Source organism: Coffea arabica, chromosome 6e (assembly GCF_036785885.1).
Source record: "Coffea arabica cultivar ET-39 chromosome 6e, Coffea Arabica ET-39 HiFi, whole genome shotgun sequence".
NCBI classification, from domain to species: domain Eukaryota; kingdom Viridiplantae; phylum Streptophyta; class Magnoliopsida; order Gentianales; family Rubiaceae; genus Coffea; species Coffea arabica.
In genome coordinates, this window is record NC_092321.1 from 3890889 (window position 1) to 3904772 (window position 13884).

Genomic DNA, 13884 nt, shown 5'->3' on the forward strand with positions numbered 1-13884 from the left:
TACAATGTGAAAAGGGTAAATTAGGAAGCCCAAAGTAAACTTTCGACTTTCTAAAATTTCTCTGGTCACAGCAAAGTCCAGACACTTGACCACGGTTAGCCTGCGGAGGACTACTACTATTCACTGCTGCACTTTTCCTTTCTCCTTAATCACTCTCTCTCTCTCTCTCTCTGTGTTACCATACCGTAAGGCCATTAATGGAGGGAACTCGACTTTACAAACTCTCTCTGTCTCTCAACAACACTCATCTCTCTAACTGAGGGTAAGTAGGAGTACTAAATTCCAAAAAGTGACAGCAACATCTTCAACCCTTCTGCCTGTGGCGCCATCTGTTCACCAAACCTTCTTTCAAAACTTTCTCCTAAATCGTCCAAACCCAGTCCTCTCTCTGCCCCCTTCTTTCTCTCTCTTTAGATTACCGTAAATCATTCACTCCCTCCTCGCTACTAGTATTTACTTACTAGTACTATATCTATACTAGCACGTATTCAATTGTACCTGCCTGCTGTAGTTTTTTTTTTTTTTTTTTGTCTTTTTCCTTCTCCAAAAAAAGAAAAAAAGAAAAGCATATATATAGTTTTCTCTTCAAGAAACAGTGGTATGGACTTGGAAGAAAAAGAGAGCACTGAATCCGGGTCACCCGGGAAAACTGAGTCATCCCCGCCGGTGAGCGGTGGTGGCGAAGGGATGGTGTTGCCAGTGGTGATGAACATGGCCGTGACCATGAGCATGGAGAACAGCCTTGGTGTGAGTGCAGCCACCATGGAAGGAGGAGGAGGAGGAGGAGGTAGTGCTGAACCTGGTGGTGGGGTGGTGGTGGGGAGTGGTGGTGTGAGTAGCAGGAGTGGTGATCTGGGGTTGCTCAGTGGGTCCAGGGGTAAAAAGAAAAGAGGAAGGCCAAGGAAGTATGACTCGGAAGGAAACTTGCGACTTCCATATATGGCTACGCCTACAAACCCACCTGGCTTTACTTTGACATCACCAACTTCTCCTCCTCACTTTTCCTCTTCTTCATCGAAAAGGGGCCGTGGTAGGCCTCCTGGTTCTGGCAACTGGCAACTTCTTGCTTCTTTGGGTTAGTTTTTCTTTTCTTTTTCTTGGGTATTTTTTTCTTCCTTGCATCTGTCTCGTCATTTTAATAATGTGAATGGAATTTTGCAGTATCCGTGTATACGCACGTACATGTGAAATTTTTGCTTAGAAAAAGAAAAGAAAAGGAAAAAGAGAATTTAGCCTTGCCAGGAAACTTCTAGTGTTGCTTCTGTTATCAACAAGTATTTCTTTCTTGAGATTGGGGCTTTGATTGGAAAGGAATTAGGTAGAACAAGAGTTAGGGTTGCTCCATAGCGCTTTCCTTGGGAGACTTTCCAATTACTGCGACTGTGAGTAATCTTTAATGATTCTGTACCCTGTATGATGTATAGGAATGTTAAAGTTTGCAGCTTTCATTAGTCGTAAGTTACTCGTGTGTTTTTGTGTGTGTGTGTGAGAGAGATAGAGAGTGAAATAAAAGACCAACTCTGGTAAAAGTAGGCTAATTTATTTCAGTAATTAGTTTATGGTACTGATTTCTGATATCGGGTTACTTTGATTTATTAAGGTGAACTCTTTGCAAGCACAGCAGGTGGGGATTTTACACCTCATGTGGTGAATGTCTATACAGGAGAGGTAATATTGAAATGGATGACATGGCCTTTGTCATCTCTCTCTTTTATAAGTTTATATGCGGAGGACAAACCCCTGCGGTTGATTAGTTATGCGAATTTACGTTGTCATGCAGGATGTTGCAGGAAAGATCCTTTCATTTGCACAAAAGGGACCCCGGGGTTTATGCGTTCTTTCTGCAAATGGGACTGTTTCCAATGTTACAATTCGCCAGCCTGGTTCTTCTGGGGGTATCTTGACATACGAGGTATGATCATTCAATCCGTGGCTGTGGGAATCGTTTTCAAGTCTTTATTGTTTCTCTGCTGCATCACAGTTTGCTTACTAGTACAAGTTATTTGTGGACAGTAATCTTTGGGACAATAACTTTGGATATCGTTTACTAACAATATGTTCAATTTAATTCATCATTCTGGTTGTTCTTGTTGCGTTAAAAGAAGGTTGAGAGTTTTTCAGTTGTGGTCTATCTTTCTTTCCCTGTGAATTGATCTTACGTTAATAGAAGACTATTTTGGCTTTTCCAGTTCAAATCTTGCTTTTCAGTTACAGTAACTGACCTTCTTACATAAGGGAACATTCTTTTGGAGTTTTTTGAGCTTGCGTCTAGCTTTTCACTTACCTTACTTGGTCCTCTTAAGTTACAGGAATGTTATCTTGTTGTTTTTGACTATCAACTTGTGTTTTTGCTTGTTGTTAATTTATCTGTATGCGTTAAAGGAACTCTGGTTTGGAGCTTTTTAACCATTGCATTTTGAACATTATTCTGGAGTTTTTTGAGTTTAAATCTGTGTTGTTTACTTGCCGTTATTGATCGTCAAACGATAAAGAAACATTAACTTATTGCTTTTGGCTTAACATTACTTGATATCTATGTGTTAAAAGAACTCTCTATTGGAGGTTGATTTGTTTGAAATTTCCGTTTATCTTACTTTTGTTTGTATTTCTGGTAAAACTGTTGCCAAATAGAAATTGTTCATGAGATGAATTATTATTTTCATATTGCTGATGTACAAACGTCCTGATAAATGCAGGGCCGCTTTGAGATTTTGACGTTAACCGGATCATTCACAATTTCAGAAAATGGAGGCATCAAAAGCCGATCAGGTGGATTAAGTGTTTCACTAGCTGGTCCTGATGGGCGCGTGATTGGTGGTGGAGTCGCTGGTTTGCTTTTGGCTGCCAGCCCAACCCAAGTAGGCCTTTCTTATGTGCCACAATTTTGCTAGCATCTGTTTATTGCTGAGCTGCCTAATCTGTCATTACTTATTGAAATATAATAACTTTCTTTATGGGGAAAGAATGGTTTCATGTCTTCTTGTCAGCTTTTTGTAACATGATATATAGGAATACATGTATTCTCTAATTACAGAGTTGATGCTTCATTTCCAAGGGAATGGCAAGGATATGGTATTCATAAAACATGATAAACTAGCGTAATTAACATCCCACTACAAAGACCTCACATGTTCAAGCAAAATTCTTTGAGATATAGTTGGGTATGTTATGTCTCTTGGAGATGTAGGCTGCATATGTCTTCTTTTGGTGATTGTAAAAGTACCTATGTAAGATAACCATAATGTGCTTTATCTGAAAGGATTTTTCTAATGAGTGCTTCGGGGGCACTTGGGCACCCATTAAGACACCTAAATTACACCTAATTTACCATGTGAATGCATACACTCGCATTTATTCCCCCTTCCCCTGCAGGGGGGCATTTAGATACTTTTCAAATTAGTTTCACTTCTGCAAATAAAATTAACACGTCAAGCTATCTGAAAAGTCTCCAGTGCAAGTTTGCTGATATCGTATCAAAGGGCATCATCCATGTGCCCTCTCTAGCTTAATGGATGGCTTTGCGACTTGTATAGTGTTTTCACTGTAGTTTAGAGATACAAATCATTGCACAGACACATTAGATATTTTTTTTGACATTCTTAAGTATACACTTGAGGGTACAAATTCTAGGAAAAGGAGGATGAAACACTCACTGCATAATTCTAAATCACTCCTCTAGATGTTGATGGTGTGTTATTAGTCTGTGGTTAGCTTTCTCCACATAGACGTGGTCCAAGAGGCCATTAGGGTCATTTGTTGTTTAGAAGACTTTTGTCTGATAGCCCATTAAAATAAAGAGTAAATCTTATATATTCTCTGGCAGTATATACACTATCACTGTTCGATCCATGACATATGTGTAAAAGTTGAATTTTAAATTCAAATTTTGCATAGTGTTCATTCATCTGAGACTGATAGTGTATGCACTATCAATGTAGAAAAGATTAATCCTAAAATAAACTGGCTAGAAAAATTACTAATATACTTATTGTGGATCATGGCCTTTCTGCAGATAAAGATTTCAGTTTGAATATCTAGTCACTGATGCGAAAACATTTAATGCTGTAGCTTTATCCTCTGCATGCTGATACTTAAGGTTCTTAGGAGTAGATTTGTCCTCCGTAATTACTGATACTTAAGCTTCTTCCTATGAGTTTGGCATGGGTATGCATTCATTCTGATGCTTTGTAGAATCTCACTTGGGACTGCTACTGTTCGTATAATCTCCACGTGTGATTTTTTTGTTGGAGGAATCCATGTGTGATTTCCATTAGCTTGGCATTGATCAGACGTGATATCACTATGTTCATTCTAGTTCTTTCTTCTTGGTAGATTGTGGTTGGAAGCTTCATGCCTAATGGTTATAAAACGCATAGAAGGAAGCACAATTCTGAACCCAGAACAGCAACTGCTGTGCATGGTGCTTTGGATGCTGTAATGTCAGCTAAACCAGTATCTCAAGCACCACCGGAGAGCAACATTTTGCATGCCCCAACATTTAACTTGTCAGTAGAAACTAATGGGGAACTGGAGAACAGCACAAGCAATGCGGATAATCCAAATTCGACCTCCACTGACAATGCTGATTGGAATGTTTCAGATCCCACACCAGATCAGAGGTCAACTCCTGATATAAATGTGTCTGTGACATTTGAGCACCAATGAAGGTGGCGTTGATTGCTTCTGGCGTGAGAGTTTGACTGCATCTTGAATGCGCTGATTGTAATTTGAGGATTGTAGGTTCATCGTGGAGAGGCATAGAGGCTGACAGGGTAGTTAAAAGAAGCTAATTTTACCCTTTTTATCTTGTATTTTCGTAAGGTACATGCAACTCTAGAACATTACATTAGGCTGCCGGTTATTTTATTTTTCCATATTTTTACATACTGGATTTGATGATGGGGCTTATAAAATGTCTGATTTATGTCCGTACTAATTCCTCCTCACCACCTTCTCTTCCTCTGGTTTTTGTTGTGCCAATTCATAACGGGTTTGTGGGATCTGCTGAACTTAGTTGGAAATAGGGTAAGTCCCTGGTCCATTTAACTTTAACAATAACTCCATACAGCACCTACGAAATGCCAAACTTTTATTCCTTTTTTAAGCAAGAAAAATAGTAGCCAAATGATTTGTTCATGTTGTAAGCGTTCTATCTGTCTAAAGCTGCCTTTGTCCTCTGAAAATGCCGAACGACGCTTTCAGAGTAGCCCCAATCAGGATGTAAGGCGGTTATTGCAGGCTGCCCAAGCGCATGTTCTTTCACATAAGAAGGAACTTCATCAGCATCGGCAAGGCCATCTAAGAAGACCTGCAATTCGCCTTTGGGACCTGGTGATTAAACTAGAGGATGAGGCATCTGTCGTACACTTTGCACGGTTATATGCAGTCGAACAACATATTTCAGTGTACCTAAAAATGTATCCTTGCAGTTGTCTGACTTGTACGGATGAGGGAAAATTGATGTATGAGGCTGCAGTCAAATATAACAGAACAAATCAGGGTCCTAAACAGTAGTAAGAGAACCTTTATTATTGACTTTGTAGCAACAAAAGTACGCTGCCAGTTACAGGATTCAGGAGGGCCTTGCAGGGCTCGTCATCAATGAGCAATGTGTTGGATGATGAATATTTGCCACTCGGCCAAGGGAGACTCCGGTCTTTGTTTTCCCAAACTTTATTCAGGTCCTTCAAGAATAAGGGCTTCTGCTTTTTATGCAAGCTCCGAAATCCAGAGTCTATGCATTCTTCCTGATCCTGTTAAAAAAAGAGAAATAAATAAAAAGGTTCCCCAAGTTCAGATTTCGATTAAGCTCTTGGTTTTGTGACGACAGAATTTTAGTAAATGAAATTCTGGCCATAGCGGACATAGACATACATACCCACACAAAGGCAACCTTGCGTCTCACACTATCATCCATGATGAATCTCAGAACATAATCCATATTTCGTCTAAAACGAGAAAAATCGAGCAGAGGTTAAAAAACAATACAGAGAACCTTTTTTTTGGGAATTTAAGGAGAAAGAAAGTGTGGAAAGATGATACGAGGACAAGCATAAGTAAATTGTACGAACTCCCTGGCTGAAGACCATAATCCCACTTCAAATCGCTGGAAACAGAAATTGAGGAATTCACCACAAAATGGCCTCTTGAATACTGTAAGAAAAGAAGATGAAAATTTAGTTTAAGAGCTGAACGAAGGCTAACAATGCAAAAAAGGCTGCCCATAATTCCAGGAACATAACACACTGTACCCAGAAAGTTGCCGTAAACAAGATCCGGACGGCGGCCTTGGACCGAGGCCGAGTGGCGCTTGTGCACCCTGTGCGCCAACAAGCCGCCCAGACACAGTACTAGGAGTTTTTTACTGGGACCAAGCTTCAATTTCTCCAAGGAAAGGCCACCTAAGTCATCTGCTGCACCGTCGCTGCCGTCGTCATCCCCAACAACATTCTTCAGCTTCATGCCTTGGATTTTTGCTGCCATTTGATGATTCAAGAGCACCACGTGTCAATGATTTTCACAGCGAGAGAGGTAGAAAAGAAAGGTTAAATTTATAGATGGAGGAAGCGAAATGAATATGCATTTTTAACTTCTCTTTTACGTGTGTGTCAACAAAGGAAAATCTTTTGGAATTTCGAGGTTCATGCTCATGCATAGAAATACAGAGCCCCAAGGAGGCAGTGACCAATCGAATTCTATACATTCTATTCTTCCTTCTACTGCTATTGTAATGCTGAATTAAGTACACTAGGGGTCCGTTTGCTTTCTCTAATGTTGTGGCTTTTCGTTTTTTTCAATCTGACTCAGTCCCACCGTCGCTATCTGCTTCCCGTGGAAGATTATTATTGGTCCATTTTCTTTTTTGGTTCCCAAAGAAAAAAAAAACGCAAAAGGAGAGGAAATCTGAAAAGCAGAAGGAAGCAAAAATTCTGGGATATAATTTTTGTCATAAATTCCCCATTCCATTTCCACATGTTAATAGTCACTAGTAGTCTCAATTCAAGTAGTTCTCTTCGCCATCTCTGCAAATGAAAGTCCATTATTGGAATAGTAAATTTTTTTTTTTTTTGGGCTGCTTATGAGTTCGTTGAGCCCAGAAGCAAAATCTGGATAACAGTCCCTTTTTGGAAAGGCTAGAGGCTGCTTGATGCCAAACTTGAAGTGCAATTTACCATCTTTATCTTCCGTCGTAGTAGACTACTGGTGACTATTGAGCAGGTGAATTCCTGATTCCCGGAGCAATTGGGCCTTCTGTTGAACCCTTGACGACCCCTGAGTCTAAAATTGGGTCCAGGCAGAGGGACAAAATCATTTGAAGCAAGGCCCACTAGGTTCTCTTTTTTGCCATCCCTTCGCACACCTCTCCACCCTGAGCCATCAGCTCCAGTATCAGTATTCGAACTCTGAACCCGCCAATGTCATTCTTAGTTCCCACTTGGTTCATTATGAACATCATCGTCGTTGCATTAATAACTATGTACTTAATTAATTGGATATTGTGAAAATATTACTCTGTTCGTCTCATGATTTTTATTGTTTCTCGAAAATCAAATTTTTTTGAGAGGAATATGTTGTGTTTGGATAAGGAAGATTTGGGTGATTTTATAATATAATCCTCAAATTCGAAATTTAAAAATATACGTGAATTAAGAAGATTATTAGGAAATATGTTCACAAAAAATGTAATTTTTTTTAAAATATAAAATGGCTTTGCTTTTGCTTTTTTCCAAATTGTACAGTAGCATAACTAATAATAAAATGTTATGTTGATTTTTAGAGAGTGACTCTAATTTCGAGATATTAAAAAATGATAAGTATCAATCAGGCGAAGAAGTATCCAGTAACATCCTAATGGTCCAATGAGCACGTAGCCCAATATATATCTCCTGTTGAATCTCCCTGTAATAAGTAGTTAAGAGCAGAAGTAGGAATAAACGTAGAAGATGACAATTGATTACAAAATAAAAAAAAAAAAAAAAGTATACCTATCCAGCAGCTTCTTAATTACCATTGCAAGAATCTAGAACAGTCGGAACCTTCTAGCTGGTCCTTGTCATCAATTCGCCAGCACCTTCCAACATCCTAATCCTTATTCTTCTATAAATAAATGAATAACCTACCTCGAGCGAAGAAATCAAGACTCAGATTAGCAAGTCGCAGATTAATCTACTTGTAGTAAAACCACGTACCAAATTTCAAAATAAAAAATTATACGACTGGTATATATAACCTCTTATTATCTGGTGTTGAAAGAGAAGATAATTCGGAAGAGAATGAAGCCCGTCGTTCACAAGGACAAGGAGAAGAAGGAGAAAGTGGAAATCAGAGCGGATTGCAGAGCTGAAGAAGGGAGAAAGCACGTGGAAAGGGTCCAGGTGAAGACCCGTGATGTCGATACCCTCAAGTATATCGAAAGGAAGCTGATTGACAAAGGGGTGCAGAGAATGGAGCGCCACCCTGCAGATGGGCTGCCGCTGAAGCATGATCCCAAGAAGGGACATGGAGGGAAATACTCGTGGGAAGGCCCTGACGAAGAGTTCATGAATGAGCTGCAGGCCGCCCCCCCAGCCATTGATGAGAAGGATCCTAATTATGTGGATGAAGAGGCAGAGGCGAGGTTGGTGAAGCCGGGAGAAAGCGCTGCTGGTGATGACGATGATGAGGGAGGAGTGGTGGTGGGTGAAGTCGAGGCTCCCAAGCTTGCTGAGGAAGGGGTGGCAAGGATCGAAGTTCATCCTCATTCGACGGGTTGACCATTGGATGATTTTAAAGGATTTCCGACGGCTTCCGTTGGTTCTGGGGTCTCATGATGATCTCTTATATTCCATCGTTGGTCTGTCTTAACTATTGTGTGTTGGTTTATGCCGTGCGTCTTCGTCTAACACTACTAAGCGTGTGTGTAGAAAAATGTTGGGAGAGATTCTGCATGAAACAAGAGACACTCCTGTGGCTTGTAATGACATAGGCTAATAAAGATTTGCAGACGCTGCAAGCTTCTTTCTATTCCTTTTGCTTATGAAATTTATTGGAATTAGAAATTTATAAGGGGTATGCCCCGTATTTTGTTGTGTATTAATAAAATCATATCTACCAAAAATGTACACAAATCTATTCTTAAAAATCGAGGGTTGGCCCCTTTAATTTCCTAAAAAATGACCCTTGGTATTTATATATTAGGAATTTAGGATATGAGGATATCTTTCCTTTACCAATAGCTATTTGAGTTGTTGGTCATCACCGTAGCTTATTAAGGTTTAGTGGGGGGCTTATTAAGGTTAGTGGGGGGTGAGAGGTCGAGATTTTAAATTTTGTTTTCCATCCTTTGTCATTATATGTGACTATCACTTTAACTGATTTAAATTTTACTTAAATTTATACTGATGCGTGGTACATCTGTTTGATCTGACGATGATTCAAGTTTCGTCGATTTTTTCATGGTCCAAGTGAACCCTCTTTCTAAATATAGGTTAAAGTAAGAGTAAGAGTGAGTTTAGAATAGATAACTGTTGATTGACAAAAAAAAAAAAGGATCTGCCTCGGACTGATATCTAACGCCTATCCAGACATCATCACGTTGTGGGATGTGTATGGAAGTAATATTGGGCCAGGGTAAAAGCAAAATGACGCAACCATATCTGGGCCATGAGCGATCTACAATCGGGAAAGATAAATATTTGTACAGATAAGCAACTTCGAGTTGCTAATTGCAGCCCAGATCTGACCCGGATTAACCCCTGAAAATCATAAATATTATTTGTGCAAGTGGATCTGAATTAAATAATGAAGTGCGGTCCTTTCCTCTAACGTATTTTTCAATCAATTTTTTATTTTATATATATATTAGATTGTTACAATATATTTTTTTTACAAAAATTTTAAAAAATAACAATCGAAACGAGATATAAAATCTTTGACTCAGTAATTCTAATAGTGATAATCGGATTCAGGATGCTAAACTGCTTGTTTGTACATTATCAAGTTGAAACAATGAGGTAGCTCATTGTCTAGATAGACATGCAAGAGAGGTAACTCATTGTCTAGCTCATTGATCGGAGTCTTTAAGTTTCCATCTTTTGTAACATTCGCTGTGTGCAGGGACATTTACGTTTGATGAAATGAAATTTAACGATCTTATTTATTAATTACTAATTAAAATAAAATCTTGATTAAAGAAGATCTTGTTGACACGAAATTTTATTACATTGCAAATAAAACCCACAATAAAGTGAAGCGTTATTTACACTCCAATTTTATTAATCATATTTTTACTATCATTTTAATCATATAGTTTTCATCTATTAAATTATAAAATAAAATAAATAATGAGGGTGTAAATAATAAAAAATAAAATGCAAATACCATTTTCTTCTCTTTGACAAATTAAAAACACGAATGAATAAATTAGAAGGCATTAGTCACTGCATCAGGTGACGGGAACAAGACACGTTACCGCATCCACCAAGTGGCACTCATCCCTCTCTCCCACCTTGCCAACGAATTCTCAATGCCGTGGCTGCCAGCCAGCCTGCCTCTCGGCCTAGCTTCCCCAGGTAGAATCCTCTCCGTCAATAACGTTTCAACAACATTAAAGACCCACGCCCACAACATATTTTTCTTCAGCAGCAAAATAAATAAAAGTTGAGAAAATGAATCGCATAGATGATGATACCAAAGAAACTGTTACGTTCAGAGCCGTAAGCGGAGACGAGGAGGGGCGAAAGCGTGTGGAGAAAGTCGAAGTAGACAGTTCCAACGTGGACACGCTTAAGTACATAGAAAAGAAACTGATTGACAAGGGCGTGCAGAGACAAGACCGTCGTCCTATTGATGGGATTCCGTTAGGCCGTCAGCATAAGTCCGGTCACGGGGGAAAGTATACGTGGGAGGGGCCCAGGGACACTACAGAGAATGAACTGGGTGCAGCTCCTCCTGCCATAGATGAAAACGATCCAAACTATGTGGACGAAGAGGCGGAGGACAGGATACTTAGGGGGGAGGTTAGTGGGGTCGCCGGATTGGTGGTCGGAGAGTTGGAGGTCCCTAAACTTGCTGAAGAAGGTGTGGCTCGGATTGATGTTGATCCTCAATTGCAGACCAATATTTAGTTTTTTTTTCTGTTTTTTCAATTGGAATGATTTAATTTTGTAACTGAGAGGTTTAGTTTGTAGGCATGCAAACTTTGTGCTTTTCTTTTTATTTTTTTATTTTCTGGGTAACTTAAACTTAGTAGTGCTTTTCTGCCTTTTCTTGAGCAGCCCTGCTGTCTCGGTAGTGGTAACATTTTTTGTGGTCGCTTTTTAGTTTTTTTTTTTTCCCCAGTAAAATCAGCGCTTCTGAGTTCAGTTCTCAATAAGCACCAGTATTAGTGTGCAACTGTAATTGAATGCTTGATGGAATAAAGAAACATCTTTCCTGTTGAATTTTAGTGTTTCCAATAAAATTGGGAGCAAATTATCTAGTAGCTATTAAACCTTTGAATAGTTGAGTTTTGGTAATTCAAATATTAGTAATATATTTTTACTCACTAAATTATTAAAAATATAAATTTTGAGTCATTTCAATGTTATTGTTAATTCTGTCAGATTTAACTATTAATAATGTGTCTTGTGACACGTGCATATCTTCAAATTTGATAGAGTTAATGATGAAATCAAACGAAATGTCCTAAAATTTATATTTTGATAGTTGGATAAGTAGAAATATAATATTATTTAAATTCACACATTCGATAGTAGAACAATGTAAATGTAATATTAATCATTAAGTGATCAAATTTTGACTATTAAAAAAATTTAGTGATTATCGAAATACTTTACTCTAAAATTGGAGTTTCGACACTTTTGAAGCTACGCGAATCTTCTGGCATTGTAACGAGGTATCGGTTATTCTCGTTTAGCACCGGCAGTCCGGCACCATCATCGTCTGCGGATGATTCTATTTAGTGAGTATCTAATTTCCATTGCTACAGTGGTCATACGAGGGGATGTAGCTCAGATGGTAGAGCGCTCGCTTAGCATGCGAGAGGTACGGGGATCGATACCCCGCATCTCCACTAAGGACTTATTATTCCAACCGCTAGTATGGATCGTGATGATGCTAGCTCTCCATGGTTCCTACCTTTTTATCCCGCCATCATAGGGAAGTAGAGGAGCAATTACTTTTTTCCCAACCAAAAATCTTTTTACAACTTAAGAGTACCTGCAAGTGGGGTAAATAGGGTTTGTAGATAATACTCTTATTCTCAGGTAACTTAAACTTAGTGCTTTTCTGCCTCTTCCTTAGCAGCCCTGCTGTCTAGGTAGCAGTAACATTTTTGTGCTCGCTTTTTAGTTTTTTTTTTTTAACTAGTAAAATCAGCACTTTTGAGTAGGGACGAGTAAAATTACCCGCTAACTAGAAAACTCGCCATATTCGATTTGATCTGATCCGAAAATTAGGATACTCGATCTGCATTATTTGATCGGGTCAAAAGGAGGTCAGGTACTTGTTTAGATGCGAAGCAGGTTAAGATTACATAATTAAAAATCCATGAGTATTCGATTCGTCCTTCATATATATATTTTTTATTTTTATACATATATTATAAAAGAATATTTTTAGAGTTAAATAAGTAATTTCATTGAACAAATTGCATTACAAATATAAGAGACTATAGTTTATTTACAAGATTCATTTGTAGAGATCATCATCTTATATTTTATAGAAAATAGTTTAATTAACGTGGAACATATATTTTTAAAAAAAGGTACTTATTTCAAAGTTTTATTGATTTTAAATTCTTTTAAATTCTTTTCTTTTTTCTTTTATTCTCTTCTCATTTTGTTTTTTGATGGGAGGTTTTTTTTAGAAAAAAATCTTTATTAAATTTTAAATGAATGTGTAAAATGTAAAATTAAATTAATATAAATCATTTTTTAAAATTAAATGATAAATTGGACGGGACAAGTACTCGTTGATCCTGACTCTATCTCAGCGGGTATCTTATAACTAGGTACTTATTGATATGCAGGGCGGATAATAGTCAGAAAATGGTTGACTGCAAAATACGGGTCAGAATAACCAAATGATTGACGGGACGGGTACCCAACTTGCATCCAATCCTACGTCTAAGTTCATTTCTCAATAAGCACCAGTATTAGTGTGCAACTGTAATTGAATGCTTGATGGAATAAAAGAAACATTTTTCCTGTAGCTTTTCAGTGCTTCCAATAAATTTCTGAGCAAATTATTCAATAGCCATTAGACCTCAGAATGGTTGAGTTTTGGTAATTCAATCATTAATAGTATATTTTTATCCATTAAATTATTAAAAGTATAAATTTTGAGTCATTTCATATGATGTCATTGATAACTTTGGCCCTGTTTGGAAGCTTGGTTTTTTACCAAGTTTGTATAAAACTAGTTTTTTAACAACTTTTGCTACAGGAACCCCAAAAAATTTATCAAAATTTTTAACCTACACACTTAAAATATCCAAAACACAACAAAAAAAAATTCCCTTCCCCTTTTCTTCTTCTTCCTCTCCCACCACCACCTCCATAGCCGGCTCTGTCACCAATTTCCGGTGCCGGTCTTTTTTTTTTTCCCCCTTTTTTTTCCCTCTCCCCCTCTTCCTCCCCTGCCATCATTCTCTCTTGTCTTTTTTTTTTCTCTCTACGTCCGGCGCAAAGGGGGGTGGCGCAGAGGGGGGCGGCGAGGGGGGCAGAGGGGGGCGACGCAGAGGGGGACGGCGGGGGAGAGAGGGAAGGCGGGGGGAGGGGGAAGGGGCAGAGGGGGGTGGCGCAGAAGGGGGCAGCGGGGGAGAGGGGGAAGGCTGGGCAGAGAGGGGCAGCGGGAGAGAGGGGGAAGGCGGGGCAGAGGGGGACGGCGGGAGAGAGAGGGAAG

The 13884-nt window shown here is 38.8% G+C and overlaps 4 protein-coding genes and 1 non-coding gene across 6 annotated transcripts; 4 read left to right on the plus strand and 1 right to left on the minus strand.

The window, feature by feature from the left end:
* LOC113697437 (AT-hook motif nuclear-localized protein 7) lies at positions 1-4936 on the plus strand. Its single transcript, XM_027217047.2, has 5 exons — positions 1-1075; positions 1601-1668; positions 1781-1912; positions 2697-2858; positions 4333-4936. Exons 1-5 carry the CDS (start codon positions 601-603, stop codon positions 4663-4665), a joined length of 1170 nt encoding a protein of 389 aa, XP_027072848.2. The 5' UTR covers positions 1-600; the 3' UTR covers positions 4666-4936.
* Positions 4937-5010: 74 nt separating this feature from the next.
* Positions 5011-8099, minus strand: LOC113697438 (uncharacterized FCP1 homology domain-containing protein C1271.03c). Of its 2 annotated transcripts, none has more exons than XM_072054559.1 (7): positions 7986-8099; positions 6252-7369; positions 6072-6153; positions 5879-5948; positions 5568-5753; positions 5410-5470; positions 5011-5328 (listed from the first exon to the last, which is right to left on the minus strand). In XM_072054559.1, the coding sequence occupies exons 2-7, from the start codon at positions 6481-6483 to the stop codon at positions 5150-5152; spliced, it is 810 nt and encodes a 269-aa protein (XP_071910660.1). In that variant the 5' UTR covers positions 6484-7369; positions 7986-8099; the 3' UTR covers positions 5011-5149. The 2 variants fall into 2 exon arrangements, with proteins under 2 accessions (XP_071910660.1, XP_071910661.1); XM_072054560.1 differs by lacking the exon at positions 7986-8099 and having other exon boundaries at positions 6252-6476; positions 7173-7735.
* Positions 7867-9003, plus strand: LOC113695572 (uncharacterized). The gene has a single exon (XM_027214704.2). It carries the CDS (start codon positions 8274-8276, stop codon positions 8751-8753), a length of 480 nt encoding a protein of 159 aa, XP_027070505.2. The 5' UTR covers positions 7867-8273; the 3' UTR covers positions 8754-9003.
* A 1495-nt stretch (positions 9004-10498) lies between these two features.
* On the plus strand, positions 10499-11420 carry LOC113695442 (uncharacterized). The gene has a single exon (XM_027214540.2). It carries the CDS (start codon positions 10647-10649, stop codon positions 11103-11105), a length of 459 nt encoding a protein of 152 aa, XP_027070341.2. The 5' UTR covers positions 10499-10646; the 3' UTR covers positions 11106-11420.
* A 559-nt stretch (positions 11421-11979) lies between these two features.
* On the plus strand, positions 11980-12052 carry TRNAA-AGC (transfer RNA alanine (anticodon AGC)). The gene has a single exon. It is a non-coding gene; the product is annotated as a tRNA-Ala (tRNA).
* Positions 12053-13884: the final 1832 nt, after the last annotated feature.